The sequence below is a fragment of the Natrix helvetica genome (assembly GCF_964273705.1).
Source record: "Natrix helvetica genome assembly, chromosome: 14".
NCBI classification, from domain to species: domain Eukaryota; kingdom Metazoa; phylum Chordata; class Lepidosauria; order Squamata; family Natricidae; genus Natrix; species Natrix helvetica.
In genome coordinates, this window is record NC_138564.1 from 4,263,307 (window position 1) to 4,285,802 (window position 22,496).

The following is a 22,496-nucleotide window of genomic DNA, read 5'->3' on the forward strand; positions in this document are numbered from 1 at the left end:
ATATTAAATCATGCTCAGAGAGAAAGAGAGAGAGGGGGAGGGAGGGAGAGAGAGAGAGACAGAAGAGAAACAAGAGAAAGAGGAGAAGGAGAGGAGAGGGGGAGGAGAGAGACAGAAGAGAGGGAAGAGAAGAGAGAGAGAAGAAGAGAGAGAAAAGAGAGTGTGAGGAGAGAGAAAAGAGGAGGGAGAGAGATAAGAGAGACAGAAGTTTGAGAGAGGGAGATAGAAGAGAGAGAAGAGAAAGAGAGAGACAGAAGAGAAAGAGAGGAGAGGGAGAGAGGGGGAGAGGGAGACAGAAAAGAGAAAGAGAGACAAAAGAGAGCGCAAAGAGAGAGAAAAGAGAGGAGGGAGAGAAAGGAGAGACAGAGTGGAGAGAGAGAGAAGAGAGAGAGAGAGAGAGAAAAGAGAGCATGAGGAGAGAGAAAAGAGGAGGGAGAAAAACAGAGAAGGGAGAGAGAGGGGGAAGGAGAGGGAGAGGGAGAGAGAGATCAATTATATTCCCTTAGGCTCCTTTCATACGAGTGGATCTTACAAAGGGAGATTACAGCATTATTTCAGGTGGAAGTCACCCTTCGGCTAATGTGATTGATTTAGCGGCAGAATACTTGCAGTTAACCTGAAAAATAAAGCTTGCAAAGAGATAATACAGTTGGGCCACCTTCCTCCATACAGGTGATGAGAGGGGAGATACTTACAAAAAATTTGAGAGAATCAGAACCACCCCAAAATGGGAGGGTGGATGTAAGAAAAAGTCCAATAGAAGAACAATTGTAGGATTTGGGTTTGGCTCATCTAGAGAAAAGAAGAATTAGGGGTGACATGATAGCAGTCTTCCAGTATTTGAGGGGCTGCCACAAAGAAGAGGAGGTCAAATTATTCTCCAAAGCACCTGAGGGCAGGACAAGAAACAATGGATGGAAACTAATCAAGGAGAGAAGGAACTTAGAATGGAGGAGAAACTTCCTGACAGTGAGAACAATTAATCAGTGGAACAGAAGTTGCCTCCAGAAGTTGTGAATGCCCCAACACTGGAAGTCTTTAAGAAGATGTTGGATAGCTATTTGTCTGAAACGGTATAGGGTTTCCTACCTAGGCAGGGGGTTGGACTAGAAGACCTCCAAGGTCCCTTCCAACTCTGCTATTGTATTGTATAGAGATTCTTGGTCATCCATGTTATGGTTGTCCCAAAGGGGCTTTTTCAGGAGGCAACTGGAGTTTTTTGTTTTTTCTTTGAAGAGGTTTTGCTTCTCATCCAAGAAGCTTCTTCAGTTCTGACAGGATAGTGGGGAATGGAAGGATTTATATTCCTTGCAGATTTCTTGCAAAAGGATGCTGGTCATTTGCATCCTTTCGGAGGGTCCTTGAAGCACTTGAGGTTTATCTGTGTCCTGAGTGGTGCAAATGGTTCCCGTAGTCTGCAATTTTTTTTTCTTTTCTCTGAAAAAGAATGATCTCAACACTTGATGACTTCATGCGCGCACCTCTAGTTTTCTTGAATGGTGTTTTCTAATTCTCTTCCAGTGGCAGGTTTATTTGAGTTCCTAGTTTATCCCGCAAGCCTAGGATTTTTGTGTGGTCTTCCATTCAAGTACTAACCAATTCTGAATTTGCTGAGTTTTCTAAGATTGGCTGAAGTCAGACAGATGCTGCCATGTAATTAATATGCCAAGCCTTCTTGGCTTCTCGTTGCCTCTGTAGGCTGCATCCAGAGTTAATGCCTTGCAATTAAACCAGATATCCCCCCCCCACTCCCCTTTCATACCATTGACTGGGGGGCGAAAGTTTCTTTTCATTTCATGAATGCATAATCTCATTTATAAATTCCCCAATTATTGGCAATAAACGTGGCACCCTTTAAACTGCATCTTGGCAGCACGCAAGAGCAAATTGTTTAACTGCAGAGGCCAAAGGAGCACGTTGAAAATGTGTACACACCACGCCCGGCTCACAACGGCCAGAGTGGCAGAAAAATAAACATAGTTTTTTAAAAAAGTTTTTGCTCAAAATTGCCGTTCATTAATATGTATTTGAATCCCGAAAACGCCATTCAGCCCAGAGGAGAAAGTACACTAAAGAGAAATTACGGTGCCTTATAATCATTTTAAGCAAAGCATCTAATTTCGATATTAAGTTTGCTCAACAGATGTATGTTGCTTTGCTCTTGGGATGTGAGAGGTGCAGGAATGGGGAGCAGAGGGCAGGGAATAATTGAGCAAAAGAAGGGAGTTGAGAACACACACACACACACACACACACACACACACACACTAAACAAGCACACAGACTTCTTCCTCTATCATTTGCATTTTGAGAACTTGTCTCATGAAAGTCTGAACGGCGAGTTGACAAAACAGCATATTTACATTTTGTTAGACACCTTACAGAGCAAAAGTCCCGTCATAACAGAAATAGGTCAATGTCGCAGTGGAGAAAGAATTCTATTTTTCTCTAAAGGAGTAAGACATAAATAATCCAGATCAATTAGGCCCCTTCTTCACCAGCTCTTTCGAGCAAAACATACAAACAAACCTATTTTATGTTGTGGTAGAATTTGCCAGCTGAATAAGGGAGGTCTCCCATTCTCTTTCTTGATGGGCAATAGTTTTATCTGGGTTTTTAATCTGACCGCTAATTGATTTTAGCAACTTCTTCAAGTTGTAAAGTCGAGTTGTAGAGATGCCTTTGTAGTACTGTAGTTGTCAAAGCTCTCAGTAACGGACCCAAGGAAATCAGAGCTCTTGAGACTGAGCTCCTTTTAAAAGGTCTTTATTGAGTACATCATATTCGCACAGCTTCGATGGAAAACCAATTCTAAATCTTTCCCGTGGTTTCAGTATCATTAAACTGTTCTGACTGAGGCTTCCCAAGAGCATGCAGTAAACTCCTGGTCCCGACAAAAAACCCTTTTATGAATTGACTGTGAATTCTGCTCATTCACCTCCAGCAAAGCCTTTCAAAGGAGGATTTACAGTCACAGACCTTCTCTGGCTTGGAGAGCTGCCAGGCCGATCTCTGCAGAACTTGGCAAGGAGTTTTGGAGAGTCACGAACCAATTAAGCGAATGAATGGTCTCCTGCAAACTCCACTCCCCTTTCGCTCCTCTTTTATTTCCTCTGGGAGGGGCCATTCATCGTCCCCCTGTGGCCTTACTCCCAAGTTAGTCCCTGTTCTTCAGCTGTTCCCTTCGTCTGGCAACTCTGTGCATGCGCACACTGGGAACAGGCTCCAGCTGTTCGTCTGCCTCACTGATGTCTGACTCTGAAGGCAGCTGAGAACTGTCAGAATGCTCTAGCCTGCTCTCTGCCTCTAACACAGCCCTCATCAGAGCCTTCCCCAGACTCCAGGACTGGCCCATCTTCCTCCCCAACCTCCTCACTGTCCGAATCTGCTGCCAGCTCTGCTGGCCACTGACGGGTCACAACATAAACTATGAAGTAACCCCATCCCCAATTGTCACAGATCACGTTGGCCAATTGGGTTAAGTGGCAGACTCTCCAGGCACTTCTTCTCACACCTTATCCGTTTCCAGTAGGCATGGCCTTGATTCTCACGAGAAAGCTCTGTGTTGTGTCTAGTAACACATTCCAACTCGTGGGTCAGACCCAACCACCATACAATCAAGATCAAGGGAGGTACTAATATCTATAAATCCCTAGGCTACACCTAGAATACTGCATCCAGTTTTGGTCACCACACCATAAAAAAAGATGTGGAGACTCTAGAAAGAGTGCAGAGAAGAGCAAGCAGGATGGTGAGGGGACTGGAGGCTAAAACATACGATGGACGGTTGCAGGAACTGGGCATGGCTAGTCTAGTGAAGAGAAGGACCAGGGGAGACAGGAGAGCATCTTCCAATAGTTGAGGGGCTGCCAAAGAGAGGAGGGGGTCAAGCTATTTTCCAAAGCATCTTTGAAGGCCAGACAAGGAATCATGGATGGAAACTGAATAAAGAGATATTGAACCTAGAAATAAGGAGCAACTTTCTGACAGTGGGAACAATCAATCAATGGACCAGAAGTTGCCTTTGGAAGTTGTGTGAGCTCCATCACTTGAGACTTTCAAGAATAGACTGGAGTGCCATCTGTCAGAAATGGTGTAGGGTCTCTTCTTGGGCGGGGTGTGTGTTTTGGACTCGATGACCTACAAAATCCCTTCCAACTCTTAATCTAATCTAATTTTATTAGATGAAATGTTTCCTTCCTAGTGTTTTTTGGGGGAGGTATCAGGATTTGACCCTTAGTCCTTCTGCATGTACGACATTTGCATGTACGACCAGGCTAATCTTGGTTGTTGTGAGTTATGTTGTAGTCCATCTGGCGAACTTTGTGCAAAGTCTTCACCTGTTATTGGTACGGCTCCTGCAGAATCCCCCTTGTCCGGCAACACTCCATAAGGCCTAATTACTTGGGTCTGGTGCCACATTTGCTGATTCAATAGAGTAGCTTCATTAATGTCCTGTTTAGATACTGTGGATAATCCCGACTCTTGGCTGATCCGTCCATTGTGTTAATGGAGAAGAAGAGAAGCGATCAACATTTGGATTTTGAGCAAAGCTTTTAGGGGGAACCCCCTGGCCCCAATTGACCACAGCAGCCACCTGACAGTCAGTTCATCTTCAGGTGCCCATAAAGGCTTCAATAAAGACATTATTCCCGGCTGCTGCTCTCTCTAATTTCCAATTCTTCCTGTAGAGTTTCCTTCTCGGTGGTCTAATCAGTTTTAGGTTTTAATTAAGCAGCTGTCATTGGCTTCCTCATTCTGTTGTGACCTGCTGTTGTATTAAATTTTAATGGAGCCCAGGCTGAATCCGAAGTAGGTGCCTTCAGACAACAAAGCAATATCATTAGCGGGTTACAGTTGTAATTAAGAAGAGGCCACTGAAGCACTAATCCAGCCCCGTTCAGAGGAAGAACGAGGGATAAGCAGAGAGGTCATTACTAGGACAGGACAGAGCTGGTCCGCTCCCTTCTGACGAGAGATAAAATCCATGTTCAAAGTGTGCATTTTTATGGGAAAATAGAACGTTGGAACAACATCACTGTGATTTCTAACTCACCCGTGGGACATCCCCCTGACATTAGAATGACTACGGACCTCCGCTCCTTCCGTCAGAAACTCAAAACCCACCTGTTTCAGCTAGCCGGCCTGGCCTAATTCCAGCTTTCCCACCTCAGTTTTATTTTTAAATTTTATGATTGGTTTTATGGTCTAAGTTTTTAATTTTTATAAATTCGTACAGGGGCTATTTAATCTAATTTTAGTTATGTATACTATTGTTTGTATGGTTTTTTAAATTTATACCTGTACACCGCCCTGAGTCCCTTCGGGGAGAGGGGGCGGTCTAGAAATCTAATAAATTAAATTAAATTAATTAAATTAAATGTCTTCTGCAAAGTTTGGATTCATGGATTTCACCTCGGGCCCATTTCAGGTTCAAATAAATTCTATTAAAAATCCCTGCTGGTTTGTCTATGGAGATTCTCCGTCCTCCAGGTCCTGGTTGTCCCAAAGGTGCTTTTTTAGGAGGCAACTGACTTTCTTGTTTTTTCTTTGAAGGCGTTTCGCTTCTCATCCAAGGAGCTTCTTCAGCTCTGACTGGATGGTGGAGAATGGAAGGATTTATGCTCCTTGCAGACAGCTGCTCATTTGTATTCTTTTAGAGGTTTGTTGAGGCCACTTGGAGGTTTGTCTCTGTCCTCAGAGTCACCTGAATAGTGCAAATAGTTCCTGTAGTCTCCTCTTTTTCTAGATATCTGTTCACAGTCCTGCACCATTCCAAGGGTCTTCATCCCAAATTGTATAGCTAAAAGTCGGTAAAGATTCTCGATTCTCCAGATCACGGTTGCCCCAAAGGTGCTTTTTTAGGAGGCAACTGACTTTCTTGTTTTGTTTTGAAGACATTTCGCTTCTCATCCAAGAAGCTTCTTCAACTCTGACCGGATGGTGGGGAAGGGAAAGATTTATGCTCTTTGCAGACAGCTGGTCCTTTGCATCCTTTTAGAGGGCCATTGAGGCCACCTGGAGATTTATCTGTGTCCTCAGGGTCACTGAGTGGTGCAAATGGGCTCGGAGCTTTCTTGGAACTGCTGAAAGGACTCCTGTGTTGTGGAGCTGTGCTTCCTGCAGGATGTTTTCTGTCCTGTGTCCCTTCATTGTTGAAGACAGGCACAGGATATTGTGAGCGAGTGTTGTCTGCCTCTCAAACTGAAGTGCAAGTGGTTCCAATGGTCTATACAATTTTTCCTCTGGAAATCCATTCCTCCTCCCACACCATTTCAAGGGTCTTCGTCCCAAATTGTATAACTAAAAGTCTGCAGAGATTCTCCGTCCTCCAGGTCATGGTTGTCTCCAAGGTGCTTTTTCAGGAGGCAACTGGACTTTCCTTGTTTTGAAGACGTTTCGCTTCTCATCCAAGAAGCTTCTAAATAGAAATCCTCCCATCCTCCATCCTCCAGTCAGAGCCAAAGAAGCTTCTTGGATGAGAAGCGAAACGTCTTCAAAAGAAAAAAAAAAACAGCAAGTCCAGTTGGCTCCAGAAAAAAGCATTTTGGGGACATCCCTGATGTTTGTTTTCATTTTTTAAATGTTTTGCCTCCACCTATCATTTTCACAGAGCGTGGATGTTCTTATGTGCCACTTCCTGAATTTTGGCTTTTCCATGATAGCTGCACTTTGGCTTGCAAGGTTATCCATTATGTGGGTGGGAAATGATCCTTAGGAGTCTAGCAGCTAGTAACTGGGTTAGGCGATAGGCCAGGATAGAGAGAACAAAGCCAAGCAAGGATTAGGAGTTCAATGATAATGTTGTAAGTTGAGGAGTATCTGGCTTGCAGGTCTCTAAATGCTTTGAATTAAATTCCATCTTAGGGACGCAGTGGCTCAGTGGCTAAGATGCTGAGCTTGTTGATCTGAAAGGTCAGCAGTTCGGTGGTTTGAATCCCGAGCACCGCATAATGGGGTGAGCTCCCGTTACTTGTCCCAGCTTCTGCCAACCTAGCAGTTCGAAAGCACGTAAAAATGCAAGTAGAAAAATAAGAACCATCTTTGGTGGGAAGGGAACAGTGTTCCATGTGCCTTCGGCATTTAGTCATGCCAGCCCATGACCATGGAGACGTCTTAGGAGACCCTAACCCTTACCCTAACCCTAACCCCCTAGAGTTAGGAATGACTAGCACATATATGCGAGGGGAACCTTTACCTTACCTTAAATTTAATCTTGGGACAGATGGATCCATTCCAGGCCTCTGAAATGTCCAACTTGCCCAGATCAAGACACCAAAAAGAATATGTTGACTTGACTACTATTGTAGAGTCTTTGCATTCATTTCTAATTCCACCACAGGTTTTTTTCTCTCTCCCCTTTCTCTCTTCTCCCTCCCTCCCTCTTTCTCTTTTTTCCTCTCTCCTAGATTTAGAGATCAAGGCTGTGTTTGTTTGTTTGCGAAAACAATCTGTCAGCCTACTGAGATGACATGATACTTGATTCCAGCATCTCAAAGCCTGACTTGCATGCTGTTCAAAGTGCTGCTGTTCAGATTATCAGTCTTCCTAGCTGGTTTGAATCCTTGCCAAGCTTGTCTCTTCTTTAATGATAGTCTCTTTTCTGGATGCTCCCCCATCCTAACCCTGAAAGCTTTAGAAAGACCTCTGCATTTCAAGGAAGTTCTTTCTAACAAGCATCTCTCTTTCCTTTGGATCCTCTTGGGAAATTGCCAACCAGGCTGGAAGGAGGGGTCAAGTGGGGACCTAGCCTGGAGTTCCTGAGCAGCCATAAGAGGCATAAAACTTTACCTGATTGTTACCAGGGGAAAGCAGGCTGCCTGGAGAGTGCCTTGTAACATAGGTAGAACTTCTTTCGTGAACTTCATTTCAAAGAGAGGATGAGTCATACTCAATCTTTTCCTATTTTCATGTGGAGCCAAATTCAGAACTACATAATCTTTCAATTTTTACTACTTATCTCCCTGTGCCACTTGTGTGTGAGAGAGGGGGAGGATAACAAAGGAAGAAAGGGAGGGAGGGAGGGAGGAAGAAAGGAACAGAGGGAGGGAGGATGGTGAGATTGAGAGAGAAAGGAAGGGGGAGGGAAGGAGGAGAAAGAGATGGATGGAAGGAAGAAGGAAGGAGAAAGGAAGAAAGAGGATGGAGAAATGGAGAAATGGAGAAAGAGGAAGGAAGGAAGGGGAAGGAAGGAAAGAAGGAAAGAAGGAAGGAGAAAGGGAGAAAGAAGAAGGAAGGGGTAGGAAGGAAAGAAGAAAGAAGGATGGAAGGAAGGAAAGAAGGGAAGGAGAAAGGGAGAAAGAAGGAAGGTTAAAGGGAGGAAGGAAGGAAGAGAGAAAAAGAGAAGGACTGAAGGAAGGAAGGAGAAAGAGAGAAAGAGAAAGGAGAATGGGAGAAATGAAGGAAGGAAGGAAGGGGAAGGAAGAGAGAAAAAGAGGGATGGAGGAAAAAGAAGAATGGAGAAAGGGAGAAAGAGAAAGGAAGGAAGGAAGAGAAAAAGAGAAGAATGGAAGGAAGGGAAGAAGGGAAGGAGACCAACCTGCTAGGAGAGTAAACATGGTGCTTTCTGGATGCCTGGATAATGAACGATATTAATATTTTACAGAAATGCAGATCTAACTTCTTTATTGTGCTGCCACTACTATTAAAACCGGCAAACAACAATCCCGCTGATAGCGGAGCATTTCCTCTTTTGCATTCTTCCTCTTCTTTTTAAAGAAAACCCCTATCCTCTCGTCACCAGATGTCAGCTGGGAAGGGATAAACTCCCTAAGTCCTGATGAACAGAATGCATTTAAGGTGGAGGGGGGAAGGGGGCGGAGGAGAGCGAAAGGGGCCAAAACATCTGGTTTGTATCCTCCGAGATGCGGAGGGAAGAATGCCTAGCTTCCTTTTCTTGTACCCTTCTCCTTTTCAAAGCTCATCCCTATTTATCCACAGCCTGGAGCCAGATGTTTCAATCCTTTGGAAATCAAATGCGAAACCACACATTTCTGCATGGGGGGGGGGATGATGTGCAGATTGCAGGGAGTGTGTGTGTAAGGAACTCAAAAGATGGATTTCACTTCCCTTGAAGTTAATGCGCGCCCGTTGATCAGAGCAGCAGGACCCGGATAGGATCAATGGAGGAAGCCATTCATGTCTCCAGCATCTTGTCAACTCTTCCCTAATCCTTCAAAGCGGAAGGACCAAGGATCCAAGTGGGCATTTTGTGTTAGCTAAGAGGCAAAGCTGTTGTGTAGCCTCTGCGTTCAGATGATGCGCTTAGCTGGGTTAAGCTTAGCAATAGCAGTAGCACTTACACTTATAGACCGCTTCGCAGTGTGTTGCAGCCCTCTCTAAGCGGTTTACAGAGTCAGCCTCTTGCCCCCAACAATCTGGGTCCCCATTTTACCTACCTCAGAAGGATAGGAGGCTGAATCAACGTTGAGTCGGTCAGGATTGAACTGCTGACGGTGGGCAGGGTTAGTCTGCAATGCTGTGTTCTAACTACTGCAAATCATGGATGGATGGATGGATGGATGGAAGGAAGGAAGGAAGGAAGGAAGGAAGGAAGGAAGGAAGGAAGGAAGGAAGGAAGGAAGGAAGGAAGGAAGAGCACCAGCAATAGCCCTTACATAGCACCTCCATAGTGCTTTCCAGTCCTCTCTAAGCGGTTTACAGAGCCAGCCTCTTGCCCCCAACAATCTGGGTCTTCATTTTACCCACCTCAGAAGGAGGGACGGCTGAGTCAACGCTCACACAGGGAGGGACTTCTCCTGGTGCCGTCCACTAGGCAATGCCAGCGGGCGACACCGAGGAGTAGGGCCTTCTCTGTGATGGGCCCAACCCTCTGGAATGACCTCCCCCCCGACATTAGAACCACTTCTGACCTCCGCTCCTTCCGGCAAAAACTGAAGACCCACCTGTTCCGACTAGCAGGCCTGGCATAATTCAACTGTCTCTCCTGGCAAATGTATTATATCTGGTTATTTTAGGGTTTTTAATTTACTGTATTTGTTTTTAGGGGTTTGAATTTATTTTATATCTGCTTTGTACAGTTCTTTTAACTACATTTTAACCTCCTCCATGTCAATTGTCAACTGTACATATTTAATTTAATTTTATTGCATCCTGTTATATTTTGTATGAACTGTACACTGCCCCGAGTCCCTTGCGGGAGAGGGGGCGGTCTAGAAGCATTAAATATTATTATTATTATTATTATTATGGAAGACTGCATCAATAGCGATAACTATAGCACTTAAGACTTATATACTGCTTCATAGTGCTTTTACAGCCCTCTCTAAGTGGTTTACAGAGTAAGCCTCTTGCCCCCAACAAACTGGCTCCTCATTTTACCCACCTCTGAAGGACGGAAGAATGGGTCAACCTTGAGCCTGGTGAGATTCGAACTGCCAAACTGCTGGCAGCCGGTGATCAGCAGAAGTAGCCTGCAGTTGTTGTTATTGTCCATGACCCCATGGACAATGTTCCTCCAGGCCGTCCTGTCTGGAGTCCTCTGGAGTCCATTTAACCTCACGCCCACTGTGCGCTCTAACCACTGTGCCACAGCACCTTATTAACATGTTAAACTTAATGTGTCATGGGAACATCCTAAACCAAAGACCTACAGAGAGCTTTGACTGTGTAGGAAGCATCTCCCTGAATGTCTTCTAAGGAGATGTTTCTAGAACAGCCAAACAAAACAAGGCATAGTGACTGGGGGATTCTGGAAGGCAGTCCTTGCTGGTTGGGCAATTCTGGGACTTCAAGTCCACATATTTTAAAGTGGTCCCATTTGAAAAAACCCTGCTCTGGAATATCAATAAAATACTTTTTTTACGGAGTTGGAAGGGACCTGTAGCTCATCTAGTCCAACCCCCATCACAAGCAGGAGACCCTACACCATTCCTGACAGATGGCAGTCCAGTCTCTTCTTGAAAGCCTCCAGGGATGAAGCTCCCACAACTTCTGAAGGCAACCTCTCTTCCATTGGTTGATTGTTCTCACTGTTCGAAGATTTCTCCTTATTTCCAGGTTGAATCTCTTCTTGATCCACTTTCATCCATTATTCCTTCAGGTGCTTTGGAGAATAGCTTCACCCCCTCCTCTCTGTGGCAGCCCCTCAAACATTGAAAGACTGCTCTCCTGTCTTCCCTGGTCCTTCTCTTCACTAGACTAGCCATGCCCAGTTCCTGCAACCGTTCCTCATATGTTTTAGCCTCCAGTCCCCTAATTGTCCTGATGGTTTTTCTCTGCACTTTTTTCTAGAGTCTCAACATCTTTCTTATAGTCTTATGCTCCTAGGAATGGACAAAAGCCTTCAGTGTTGATTCTTGTTTCCCATTTTTCCATGCTTTGAATAATCCCTGTAACAAGTTGACAATCTGTGCATGTATTCATGCATTTCTCCTTATTTCTAGGTTGAATCTCTCCTTGATCAGTTTCCATCCATTATTCCTTGCCTGGCCTTTGGGTGCTTTGGAGAATAGCTTGACCCCCCCTCCTCTCTGTAGCAGCCCCTCAAATATTGGAAGACTGCTATTTATGTCTCCCCTGGTCTTTCTCTTCCCTAGACCAGCCATGCCCAGTTCCTGCAACCGTTCATCGTATGTTTTAGCCTCCAGTCCCCTCATCATCTTGGCTGCTCTTCTCTACACTCTTTCTAGAGCCTCCACATCTTTTTTACAGTGTGGTGACCAAAACTGGATGCAATGTCATCTCTAATAAATGAAATAGCAGCTTTACTTATGAGTTACTGCTCTTTTTCCTGGGAAAATGGAAGTCTCCCCCTCCCTTCCAGGGCATTATTCTCTCTGTCCATTTTTGCTTTTCCCCAATCATTTTAATATACATCAATATACATTTCCTGGATCAGGTTTTCTTATAAACAAAACTACATCTGATGTAAGTTGTTGTTCCATCACTAAGTCATGTCTGACTCTCACAAACCCATAAACCAGTGGTCCCCAGCCTTTGCACATGTTGAGGCCTGGCATGCATGCATGCAGCTCGACTTGCATGAGGGACACACCGGCACACACATCACAACTGCTTGCCAGTCTGCCACTGGCGCATGTTGAGCTGCATGCATGCACACACGCTCTGACCGGCCATTCGCGCAGCCCAATTCTGAACACCGATCTATTTCGTGAGAACCAAGGTCACCTCCACAGGTGCTGGATGAAAGAGGAGGGGAGTGCCCAAGGAGCCCGCCAATTAACTTAAATTGGACAATGTGACACTTGAGGAGGGGATCATTTACTATTTTAATTATAACGAAACCCCGTAGAGTATTTAGAGTTGGTTTTGCATTTAAGTGTGCCAATATGATGTACCCAATAAAGAAGTTCTTTAAGGAAGATTCCTTGGAGTTCTGATTTGCTTGGGCTCATTATAGTAACCTTGACATCTACCCTCATAGGCAGAAAGATCCCCAAGTATTTTGGCAACTTGTCTTTATTTGCAGGTCTCCTCCTCAAAATGTCAGCCTCTTTCTGGATGCATGTCTTGCAAATGTTTTGCCCAGACTTCTATTTTATTCTGAGGAATGATGGAGGTCAAGGATCTTGTTTATTGACTCCTCAACACATGCTGCAATGGAGCCCGGCTTGGCACCCGTTTCAATGCGCTCTTATAAACCGGGCTGTTCCTTTTTCCAACTTTAATAGCCTGGTTGGATTGATTCCCCCATTCCAGTGGCAGACGGTCCTTGAAATAAAGTGTGGCTCCTTTTTTTTTTTTTTTTTGCAGCCACTGATACGGCTCTAGCGAGTTGCAAAAGAATCATTAGTCACCGCGAGACCCAGAGCCTGCGTCTTAATTGCAAACATTGCTTTCCCGGATCAAATGCTTTAATTCAAGTTTTTTCCTCGAGGATTCTTGTCCTTCATTTTGCACCTCTCTTCCTTCTGCCTCCGTCCTGGTGAGAGCGGGGAGCCGGCGTAATTAATCAAATGGCATCCATGGTGATGTGTCAATGAATTCCCCGTTAATGGACTCATTAGCGGGCTGCATCTGAGAATGTGTTGAGAAACGCATAGATGGCTTTCTCCCAACGTGCGGAGGAAAAGATGTATCTGTGACTTCCTGGCCCCGAGAACGTCTCCAAGTGGCACTTGTAAAAAAATATATGTATTTTTTTTAAAATTAGCAATTGGTATCCCTGGCGTTGTTGTGGGTACCACAGTGATTACACGAAGAGAATGAGGGATATGCTCACTGTTTCTACAGAGAAGGGAAGGGCTTGACGGTAACCTCCTGCCATGGAGAATTTAGAAATCAAAGAATGAGAGAGATAAGAAGCAAGTGATCAATCTGTCATCTGCACCCCCATAACTGTCTGGTTTGGCTCTGCAACCCAACAAGACAGACGTAGACTTCAGAGGAGAATCAGAACTGCAAGAAAAACAGTGGCTACCACCCTGCCTTCCATCGAGGACCTGCACACTCCACTGTTGCAGAAAATGACAGGCATTAGACTTCTCAGGGCACAGGAAAAGTTTATTTGGCAGCCAGGTTCAGAAACGTTAGCCCATGGCTAACGTTGTGAATTTCTGAACAATCTTTATTATCGATGCACGCATTCTTATACATTCTCAAAGGCAGCGTAACACGGAAACACTTTACTCATTTCTTATTGGTTACCTTGAGGAAAAAGCCTTATAAGGAGATGGGGGTCTTACTTCTCCTTTTGTTACAGGTATGGACTACGTGCCATTAACGAACGTTAATTGAACCTTGTGGTTTTGGACTTTTGACATAGGGACGTTGGCTAGAACATGTTGTGGTTGAAGGCTGATGACATTTCCCTGTCCCTTTAAGCAAGCTTCTAACTGTCCCCTTTATGCCACGTCTTCATTCTTATATTTTAATCCATATTTTATTCTACTTTACCACAAGTCAAAAAGAGGGCCGTGAAAATATCCACAGACCCCTCGCATCCTGGACATAAATTGTTTCAACTTATGCCCTCAAAATGACACTATAGAGCAGTGATGGCAAACCAGTGGCGCACAGAGCCATTTCTGAGGGCATGCGAGGCATTGCCCTGTCAGCTCCAGCGCGCATATGCCTGCTGGCCAGCTGATTTTTGGCCTTGATTTTCAATTTTCCATTCCCGAACTTCCGGTATGCGTGTTGGGCTGTTTTTCGCCCACCCCAGGCTCCTAGAAAGTCTCTGGAGCATAGGGAGGGCGAAAAACGGACCTACCCGGCCCACCGGAAGTCAGAAAATGGGCCGTTTCTGGCCTCTGGCAGGCCGCCAGGGGAGGCTGGGCAGGAGAGGCTGTTTCTGCCCTCCCCAGGCTAATAGAAACCCTCTGGAGTCTGGGGAGGGCGAAAAAATGGGCCTACTGCGCCCCCTGGAAGTTGGTCCCTTTCCAGCTTCCAGAGGGCCTCTGTGAGGCGGGGGAGGCCGTTTTCGCCCTTCCCAGGCTCCAAGAAAGCGTGCACATTCGCAGGGGACACAGAGTGGGGAAAACATTAAATTATGGGGTGGGCACATGAGCCTGTGCAATAGTGCGCTCTTGTGTGCTTTTGGCACCCGAGGCGAAAAAGGGTTGCCATCACTGCTTTAGGGCACTGCACACTAAGACAGCTAGGCGCAAGAATAGTTTTTTTGCTGAACGCCTTCACTCTGCTAAACAAACAATTCCCACAACACTGTCAAACTATTTAGTAAGTCTGCATTACTATTAATCTTCTCATCGTTCCTATCACCCATCTCCTCTCACTTATGACTGCAGGACTGTAACTTTGTTGCTTGTATTTTTATGATTTATGTTGATTGTTTCCTCGTATGATTTGATTGCTCATTTGTCATTAAGTGTTGCCCGTTATGATTCATGATGAATGTATCTTGTCTTTTTACCTACACTGAGAGCATCTTCTGCCCCAAAGACAAATTCCCTGTGTGTCCAATTACACTTGGCCCATAAAGAATTCTATTCTATTCTATTCTATTCTATTCTATTCTATTCTATTCTATTCTATTCTATTCTATTCTATTCTATTCTATTCTATTCTATTCTATTCTGTCATTTCAGCAATCTGGAAAGATAATCTGGTCCCAAAGAACCATAAGGATTACGTTTATAGGCAACCTGTAGAAGCTGCCCTATGTAATCCTGAATCCTACTAAGGTGGGAGCTAAACTAGCATTATTGTCCATGGATGGTGTGTCAGGTTTCAATTAATGTACCCATCACAAAGAGAAATCCGAAAACAATCTCATTCCTCAAAGAACAGGTTTGTTCAGATACATCATCTTGGCACAAACTGGTGGGAAGCCAGCTCAGAAGGTTCCTGCACTTTCCACCACATTAAAAGCAAATGTTTCTTGTTTTTCTCGAAACAATAAATCACATTGTCCAATTGGGATACTGGCTGGTTGCTTGGTGACTTCTCTCTTTCTCCTCTGGGCAGCCAGCTGTTGGAATGTCTCTGACTCATAAGAGAGCTGTGTTGTTTTGGCTGCAAAACTCCATCTATCCCTATCCTTCCCCTTCAACTCCAGGTTGTGTCAATGTTCTGACCGAGTCTTCCCCCAAAAGCACGAGGCAGAGTCCTGGTCCCTACAAAACCCCTTTTATTAAACGAATGTGACCTCCTCTCATTCACATTCAGCCAAGACCTGGGAAACAGTCTTTCAAAGGTGAATTTATGACCACAGACCTTATCTAGCTTGGAAAGCTGCCACGTCAATATTTTCCAAGTGAGGTGCTGTGCAAGGAAAGGCTGGGCACAGAGTCTCTGAGATTCACGGACAGATCTTCACACTCCTGAAATGAATCTAACGACCGAACGAATTGTTTCCTGCAAAAGCCCCCTCCCCTTTCGCTCCTCTTTTATTTCCTATGGGAGGCGCCATTCACCGTCCACCTGTGGTTTTACTCCCAAGCCTACCCTGATTTCTGAGTTGTTCTTTTCTTCTGGCAGCTCTGCACATGCGCACACTGGGAACAGGCTCCAGCTGTTCCTCTGCTTCACTGCTATCTAGTTCCGTAGGCACCTGATCACTGCCAGACGGCCTTGGCCCCGTCTCTGCCTCTGATGGAGAGCCCTTGTCCGAGCCTTCCCCAGCCTCCAGGACTGGCCCATGCTCCTCTCCAACTTCCTCACTGTCCGACTCTGCTGCCAGCTCTGCTGGCCATTGGTGGGCCATAACAGTCAACCTGAAGCCATATGAGAATAAACCCCAATAGAAACAAAACCCCCAATGAGAAGGGATCGCTCACAGCCAAGTCAGCTTCAGGTTTGACAGTGTGGTGGAAATATGACACAGGAAAGACCATTTCTGAGATGAGACTTAAAAGGGTTATAGTCCAGCACAACGGAAGGATGTAGAGTTGTGGACAGTTACTTTGAATACCTACTGTATTTTTCGGAGTATAAGATGCACCAAGATTTTGAAGAGGCAAATAAAAAAAAAGTTCTTGCATTCTGAATGCAAGAACCCAATGTTTGCATTTTTTGTCAAAACAAAAGGTCATGCATAGCTTTTAGGAGGCTTGTAGAGTGCTCCTGGGGGCTGGGGGGGGGGGCAAAAACCAGCCAAAAACAGCCTGTTTTTTTTGCTCATTTTTGTCCTCCCCAACTCCCAGGAGTACTCTGGAAGCCTCTAAAAGCTATGCATGGCCATTTTTATGAAGGGGGTGGGGTTTGGGGAGGCCAAAAATGCTGTATTCAGTGTATAAGATGCACCCAGATTTTCACCCTCTTTTTTAAGGGAAAAGGGTGCATCTTATACTCTGAAAAATATGGTAGTTCCTGTTTCTGGCACAACATATTGATGGTGGAACAATAGTTTCTTTTTTTAAAAAAAACATCCCACAATTCCTTCTATGATAGACCTCTTTCTGGAGGTGTTGAGTATCCCAGTTTTTTTTTTTTTTTTTTTATTAGCACTTATATACCGCCCCCTCTCCCGAAAGGGACTCGGGGCGGTGTACAGTCCATATTAAAAAACACCAAATAAAATACATGTATGCATAGGAGGAGGATAAAATAGGCCAAAACTGTACAGCTAATAAATAAACAATATAAGAATTTAAAATATCATACAATTTATGCACTATCCCTCTAAAAGCCAGTAAAAAGTATATGCCAGGGGGGCAGACGTTGTAAATTATGCCAAACCAGCCAGTCGGAACAGGTGTGTCTTCAGTTTCTGTCGGAAGGAGCGGAGGTCAGTAGTGGTTCTAATGTCGGGGGGGAGGTCATTCCAGTTTGTTGAGGCTCCTGCTGGACTTAGCAAAGGTCTTGCCAGAATCTTCTCCCAGGTCTTTATGGTTTCTACCAGAAGATACTGAAGTTGAATCTCACCTTCATTATGAACCGTAGGTGTTCTACAAGATTATTGTGAGGATGAAAATTGGATAGAGGGGGCCTTAACTATGTCCCTGCTTCATCTGACTCTTCTGATGGTGCCTTCTTTATGGACCTTTGTTGTCTTCTTTGTTGTGTGCCTGAACAGGATACAGAGGTCCTCAACACAGCCATTCTGACGGGCAAGCCAGTGTCCATCCCTGTGAAAGTGGTTGCGGTTGAAGAAGACGGCTCCATCAGAGACATCTCCAGCTCCACTGAATGCAAATCAGCTGATGAAGATGTCCTCAAGGTAAGGCTGCCCCTTGAACCTGGAAAGATCCCAGGAATGGTTTGGTCAGGTGGTTATCAAAGGCTAAAACTGCCTTACAAATCAACCGTTTGCTTAACCAACCACTGGATGCTGGATGCCACTATCTCTAGAACCTTCATGGAGAACACGCCTTCTCTCCTGCTTTTAAATATAATTAGGAGGGGGTGCTATCATCATCATGAATATTGGTGGCAACGTTACCATTGATGATGTTCCCTAGTTGGGTAATGAAATGTCTGCAAGAAAACAACAAGGCTCAATGAGCACCAAGAATCTCACAGGGTGTTAGGAAAGAGTCAATATAAATTCCAAAATGGATAGCTCCGATTTGACTATCCATCCATCTATCCATTCATCTCTCTCTCTCTCTCTCTTCTGCATCTATCTATCATCTATCTATCTATCTATCTATCTATCTATCTATCTATCTATCTATCTATCTATCTATCTATCTACCTATCTACCTACCTACCTACCTACCTATCTACTATCTATCTATCTATCTATCTATCTATCTATCTATCTATCTATCTATCTATCTACCTACCTACCTACCTACCTACCTACCTACCTACCTACCTACCTACCTACCTACCTATCTATCTATCTATCTATCTATCTATCTATCTATCTATCTATCATCTATCTATCTACAAACCCACCAACCCATCCATCCATTCACAGTGGTACTTCTGTACTCTATGTTAATTGGTTCCAGGAGGCATGATGAGTACCAAAAATGATGAGTATCTAACACATTTTTCCCACAAGGAATAATGTAGTGGATCACAAGGCAGCCAACACCGACAAGTTCTAGCTTGCGTGTTGCATACCAAAAAGCAGATGAGTACCGGGGCAAAATTCTCACTTCAAAACCTATTGAGCAATAAATTCAATGAGATTCAAAGCAGTTGAGTGCCAAGGTACCACTCTATACATTATGTAGGCATATCTGTATTCATGAGTGCATGTATGTATCTATCCAGGGCCGGATTTTCCTATAGGCTAACTAGGCTTCAGCCTAGGGCCTCAAGATCAAGAGGGGCCTTTTATTTTTATTTATTATCCGTGCCACATTTTTTATAAAGGTTAGTACCAATTACAACATGCTTCATTTAATATATTGATATAAATCACAGTAATGATGTATTTTATTATCTCTCATGTAATTTACAAACTTAAAAATGGGAGGTGAAAGGGCCCCATAAGTGGAATAGCCTAGGGCAGTGATGGCGAACCTGTGGCACGCAGGTAATTGGCCATTAAGTCTCTGGCAGCGTTTCAAGGGAGAGAAAGGTGGGCGTTTATCAACATCACCCTGAAAGACTGTGGCAAACATCTATCGGAATCTTCACAGAGTGTTTGTGAACATTACAGGCTGTGAATGAACATAATTCCGAGCCATCTAAATAAAAGAGGGTTTGGGGGACTAAGTTTGTGATTTATGCCTTCTCAGGAAGCCTAGGTCAAAACAATATCCATCCAATATTCATTCGTCTTTCCGTCTGTCCATCTTTTCCACCCTGTTTTTGCAGGCACTATATTTGTTGCTAAGTCTCGTCTCATTCTTTTACTGAAACCAACGTGCATTTCTTGAAGCTAAGGATGTCTTGGTATTATAAGAGTCACCCATCCCTCCCCCACCATTGAAATCACATCAGCTAACAAACCTAATTCCATTGTTAATCCCAGCCAGGTCTAAATATAGTGTGCAAACATGGCACATTCTCTTTTCTTCACGAGGTAAGATGATAACAGCAACTAATGGCTCTTTTCATTGACATAGAGAAGTGCACGTGTTGACACTGGTACGGTGATAAAACTCATTATTTTCATCCAGACTTTCTCTCCAGAGTAGATGTCTGTCACCACGGGAGACCGATCAATTAATTATATGATTATCTGATTCAAATTGACATAGTGAATGAAGAGGTCCTGGATACTGAGGGAAGTGTCATTCCAACATATTCCATTGCTTCACAATTCAGCTGCTGGTCTTAGTTTCTTCCAAGAATGCTTTCTTTCATACTCTATAAGGTAAAAGTAAAGATTCCCCTTGCACGTATGTGCTAGTTGTTCCCAACTCTAGGGGGCGGTGCTCATCCCCATTTCAAAGCCAAAGTGCCAGTGTCTGAAGATGTCTCCATGGTCATGTGGCCAGCATGACTAAATGCCAAAGGCGCATGGAGCACTGATACCTTCCCACCAAAGGTGGTTCCTATTTTTCTACTTGCATTTTTACACCGTTGCGAACTGCTTGGTTGACAGAAGCTGGGACAAGTAACGGGAGCTCACTCCATTACGCGGTGCTGAGAATCGAACCGCCGAACTGCCAACCTTTCTGATCGGCAAGCTCAGCGTCTTAGCCACTGAGCCACCGCGTCCCTTCATCTTCATTTAACGACCCCGTAATAATCCCTTGCAGGGTGGAGTCTGGGCAACTGAATGGAGCTAGCAGAGTGTTTGAATGGCCAGATGCCCTTCCCGTTGCCAATGCGGAGTTTTGTTCAGCAGATATATTCTCATTGTGCCCAGAGAGAGAAATATCTGCCTCTACCTGGGATCGAATTCCCAGCCTCCACCTCTAGGCCACTTTGCCACTCCAATGAGTCTCACCTTGCTTGACGGGCTCAAAATAACAAATTGGAGCTTGTGAAAATGGAGACCGGGTTCTCTCTGGGAGTAGACCGCTTAATTAATTTAATTAGGCCAAAATGATATCTCTCCTAAGCTTAATTTAAAGCCAGGCCAGATGGTTAGGGCCGATGTTGCGCTCTTGATGAAAGTCTGCGAATAATATCACAGAGACTCTGGTTCACAAAGAATACTTCCAGCTAAACGACCAGCTGGGTTGAAATGAATATTGGGACAAGTCACGGGAGCTCACTCTGTTATGCGGCGCTATGGATTCGAACCGTCAAACTGCCGACCTTTCTGATCGGCAAGCTCAGCGTCTTAGCCATTGAGCCACCGTGTTCCTTTCATACTCTATAGATCAGTGAGGGCGAACCTATGGCATGCATGCCACAGGTGGCACGCGGAGCCATTTGTCGGCATGTGAGGCGCTGCCCTGTCAGCTGCTCGCTCGCCAGCTGAGTTGACCCTTTTTTAAAGCCCTCCCCAGGCTCCAGAGCCTTTATAGGAGCCTGGGGAGGGCGAAAAGAGCCTCCCCCCCCGGAGGCTTCATGAGCTTCCCTGAAGCCTCCGGAGCGCAAACAAACGGCCCTACAGGCAAACCGGAAGTTCGGGAACAGACTTCCGGCTTGCTCGGAGGGTCATTTTGAGCGCACTGAAAGCTTCAGGGAAGCCTCCTGAAGGTTCCTAATGCCTCCGGAGGCTTCCGGGGGGCGGGGGAGGCTCTTTTCGCCCTCCCCAGGCTCCTATAAAGCCTCTGGAGCCTGGGGAGGGCGAAAAAAGCATGCAAAAAATGGGGGGGGGGGTCGCACCTGTAGTGTGCACATGCATACTGGGGGGGGTCGCACATTGCATTATGGGTGCAGCACGCCTGCACACGACCCCCCTGCGCTCCCCCCACTTATGGCACGCGAGCCAAAAAAGGTTCGCCATCGCTGCTATAGATGCTCAATATGTATCCCTTGATTTGTTTTTTCGCTTGCCATGTTTCCCCTCCCTCCCTCCCTCTCATCACGTCATTATTGTGTTGAGATACTCTTCTGTGGACCTTTGGTGGTGTTAATTGAGTTTCTAACATTTTTTTTAACCTGGTGTATTCAGGTGTGACTGAACACCGAGTTTAAACATCTCGGGAAATGTTATTAAAAAAAGAATTAGGTGCCGGATCATATTAATATCTTGGCAGAATGAGGGAACGGCTGCGTTTCTAGACTTGTGAAACTTTTTGGTTTGCATACATGTCTTTGAATAATAACAGAAATGGTTTTGGAATATTGGAAACATGCATATAAAACATACAGAGGTCGTCCTTGACTTACAACTGCAATAGAATCTGGACTTTCCATCAGATGTCACGATGGCCGTAAGTTGAGGCACCCATGTGATCTGACTTTATGACTATTTTTTTTCTTTTTTTCGTTAAGCAAATGTAGTGATCATTCAGCAAACACGGCAGCTGTTTAAGCAAACCCATTGTCTGCAATGGTTGGGTGGGTTTTTTTTTTTTTTGCCATCAACAGAAAGTAAACATCAGTTTCTGCCCAAAAATATCACAAATTGTGGTGAAATAACACTGCAAGCTGCCATAAATATAGTGTTGGCCCCGGAAGCCATCTTTTTCTTTGGAGCTGCAGAAGTGCCACATTTAATCCCTGGGAAAACATGAGGGTGGATTACAAAGAGTCGGTGGAGCCATAACAACATTCCTTTCTCTGGGTGTCAAGGACACTTGGCCTGCACCTGGATGGGAGTGACGGGTGGTTGTCTGCAGTCGGGACGGTGAATTGATTGGACCATGCGATGGACTTGTGGGTGCAGGGCAGGGGTGAAATCCAGCAGGTTGTGACAAGTTCTGGACAAGTGGTAGCGGAAGTTTTGAGTAGTTCGGAGAACCTGTAGCAGAAATTTTGAGTAGTTCGGAGAACCGGGAGCAGAAATTTTCAGTAGTTCGGAGAACCAGTAGCAGAAATGTTGAGTAGTTCGGAGAACATGTAGCAGAAATTTTGAGTAGTTCGGAGAACCGGTAGCTGAAATGTTGAGTAGTTCGGAGAACATGTAGCAGAAATTTTGAGTAGTTCGGAGAACCAGTAGCAGAAATTTTGAGTAGTTCGGAGAACCGGTAGCAGAAATTTTGAGTAGTTCGGAGAACCGGTAGCAGAAATTGTGAGTAGTTCGGAGAACTGGTAGCAGAAATTTTGAGTAGTTCAGAGAACCGGTAGCAGAAATTTTGAGTAGTTCA

The 22,496-nt window shown here is 44.8% G+C and overlaps 1 protein-coding gene across 1 annotated transcript in view; it reads left to right on the plus strand.

Moving 5' to 3' along the window:
- The window catches only part of LOC309399223 (transmembrane protein 132B-like), a 202,102-nt gene that overhangs the window by 153,037 nt on the left and 26,569 nt on the right, over window positions 1-22,496 (plus strand). The window contains exon 5 of the mRNA XM_081966872.1: window positions 17,459-17,602. Within this exon, the coding sequence (XP_081822998.1) occupies window positions 17,459-17,602 (144 nt within the window). The remainder of the gene's footprint in view (window positions 1-17,458; window positions 17,603-22,496) is intronic.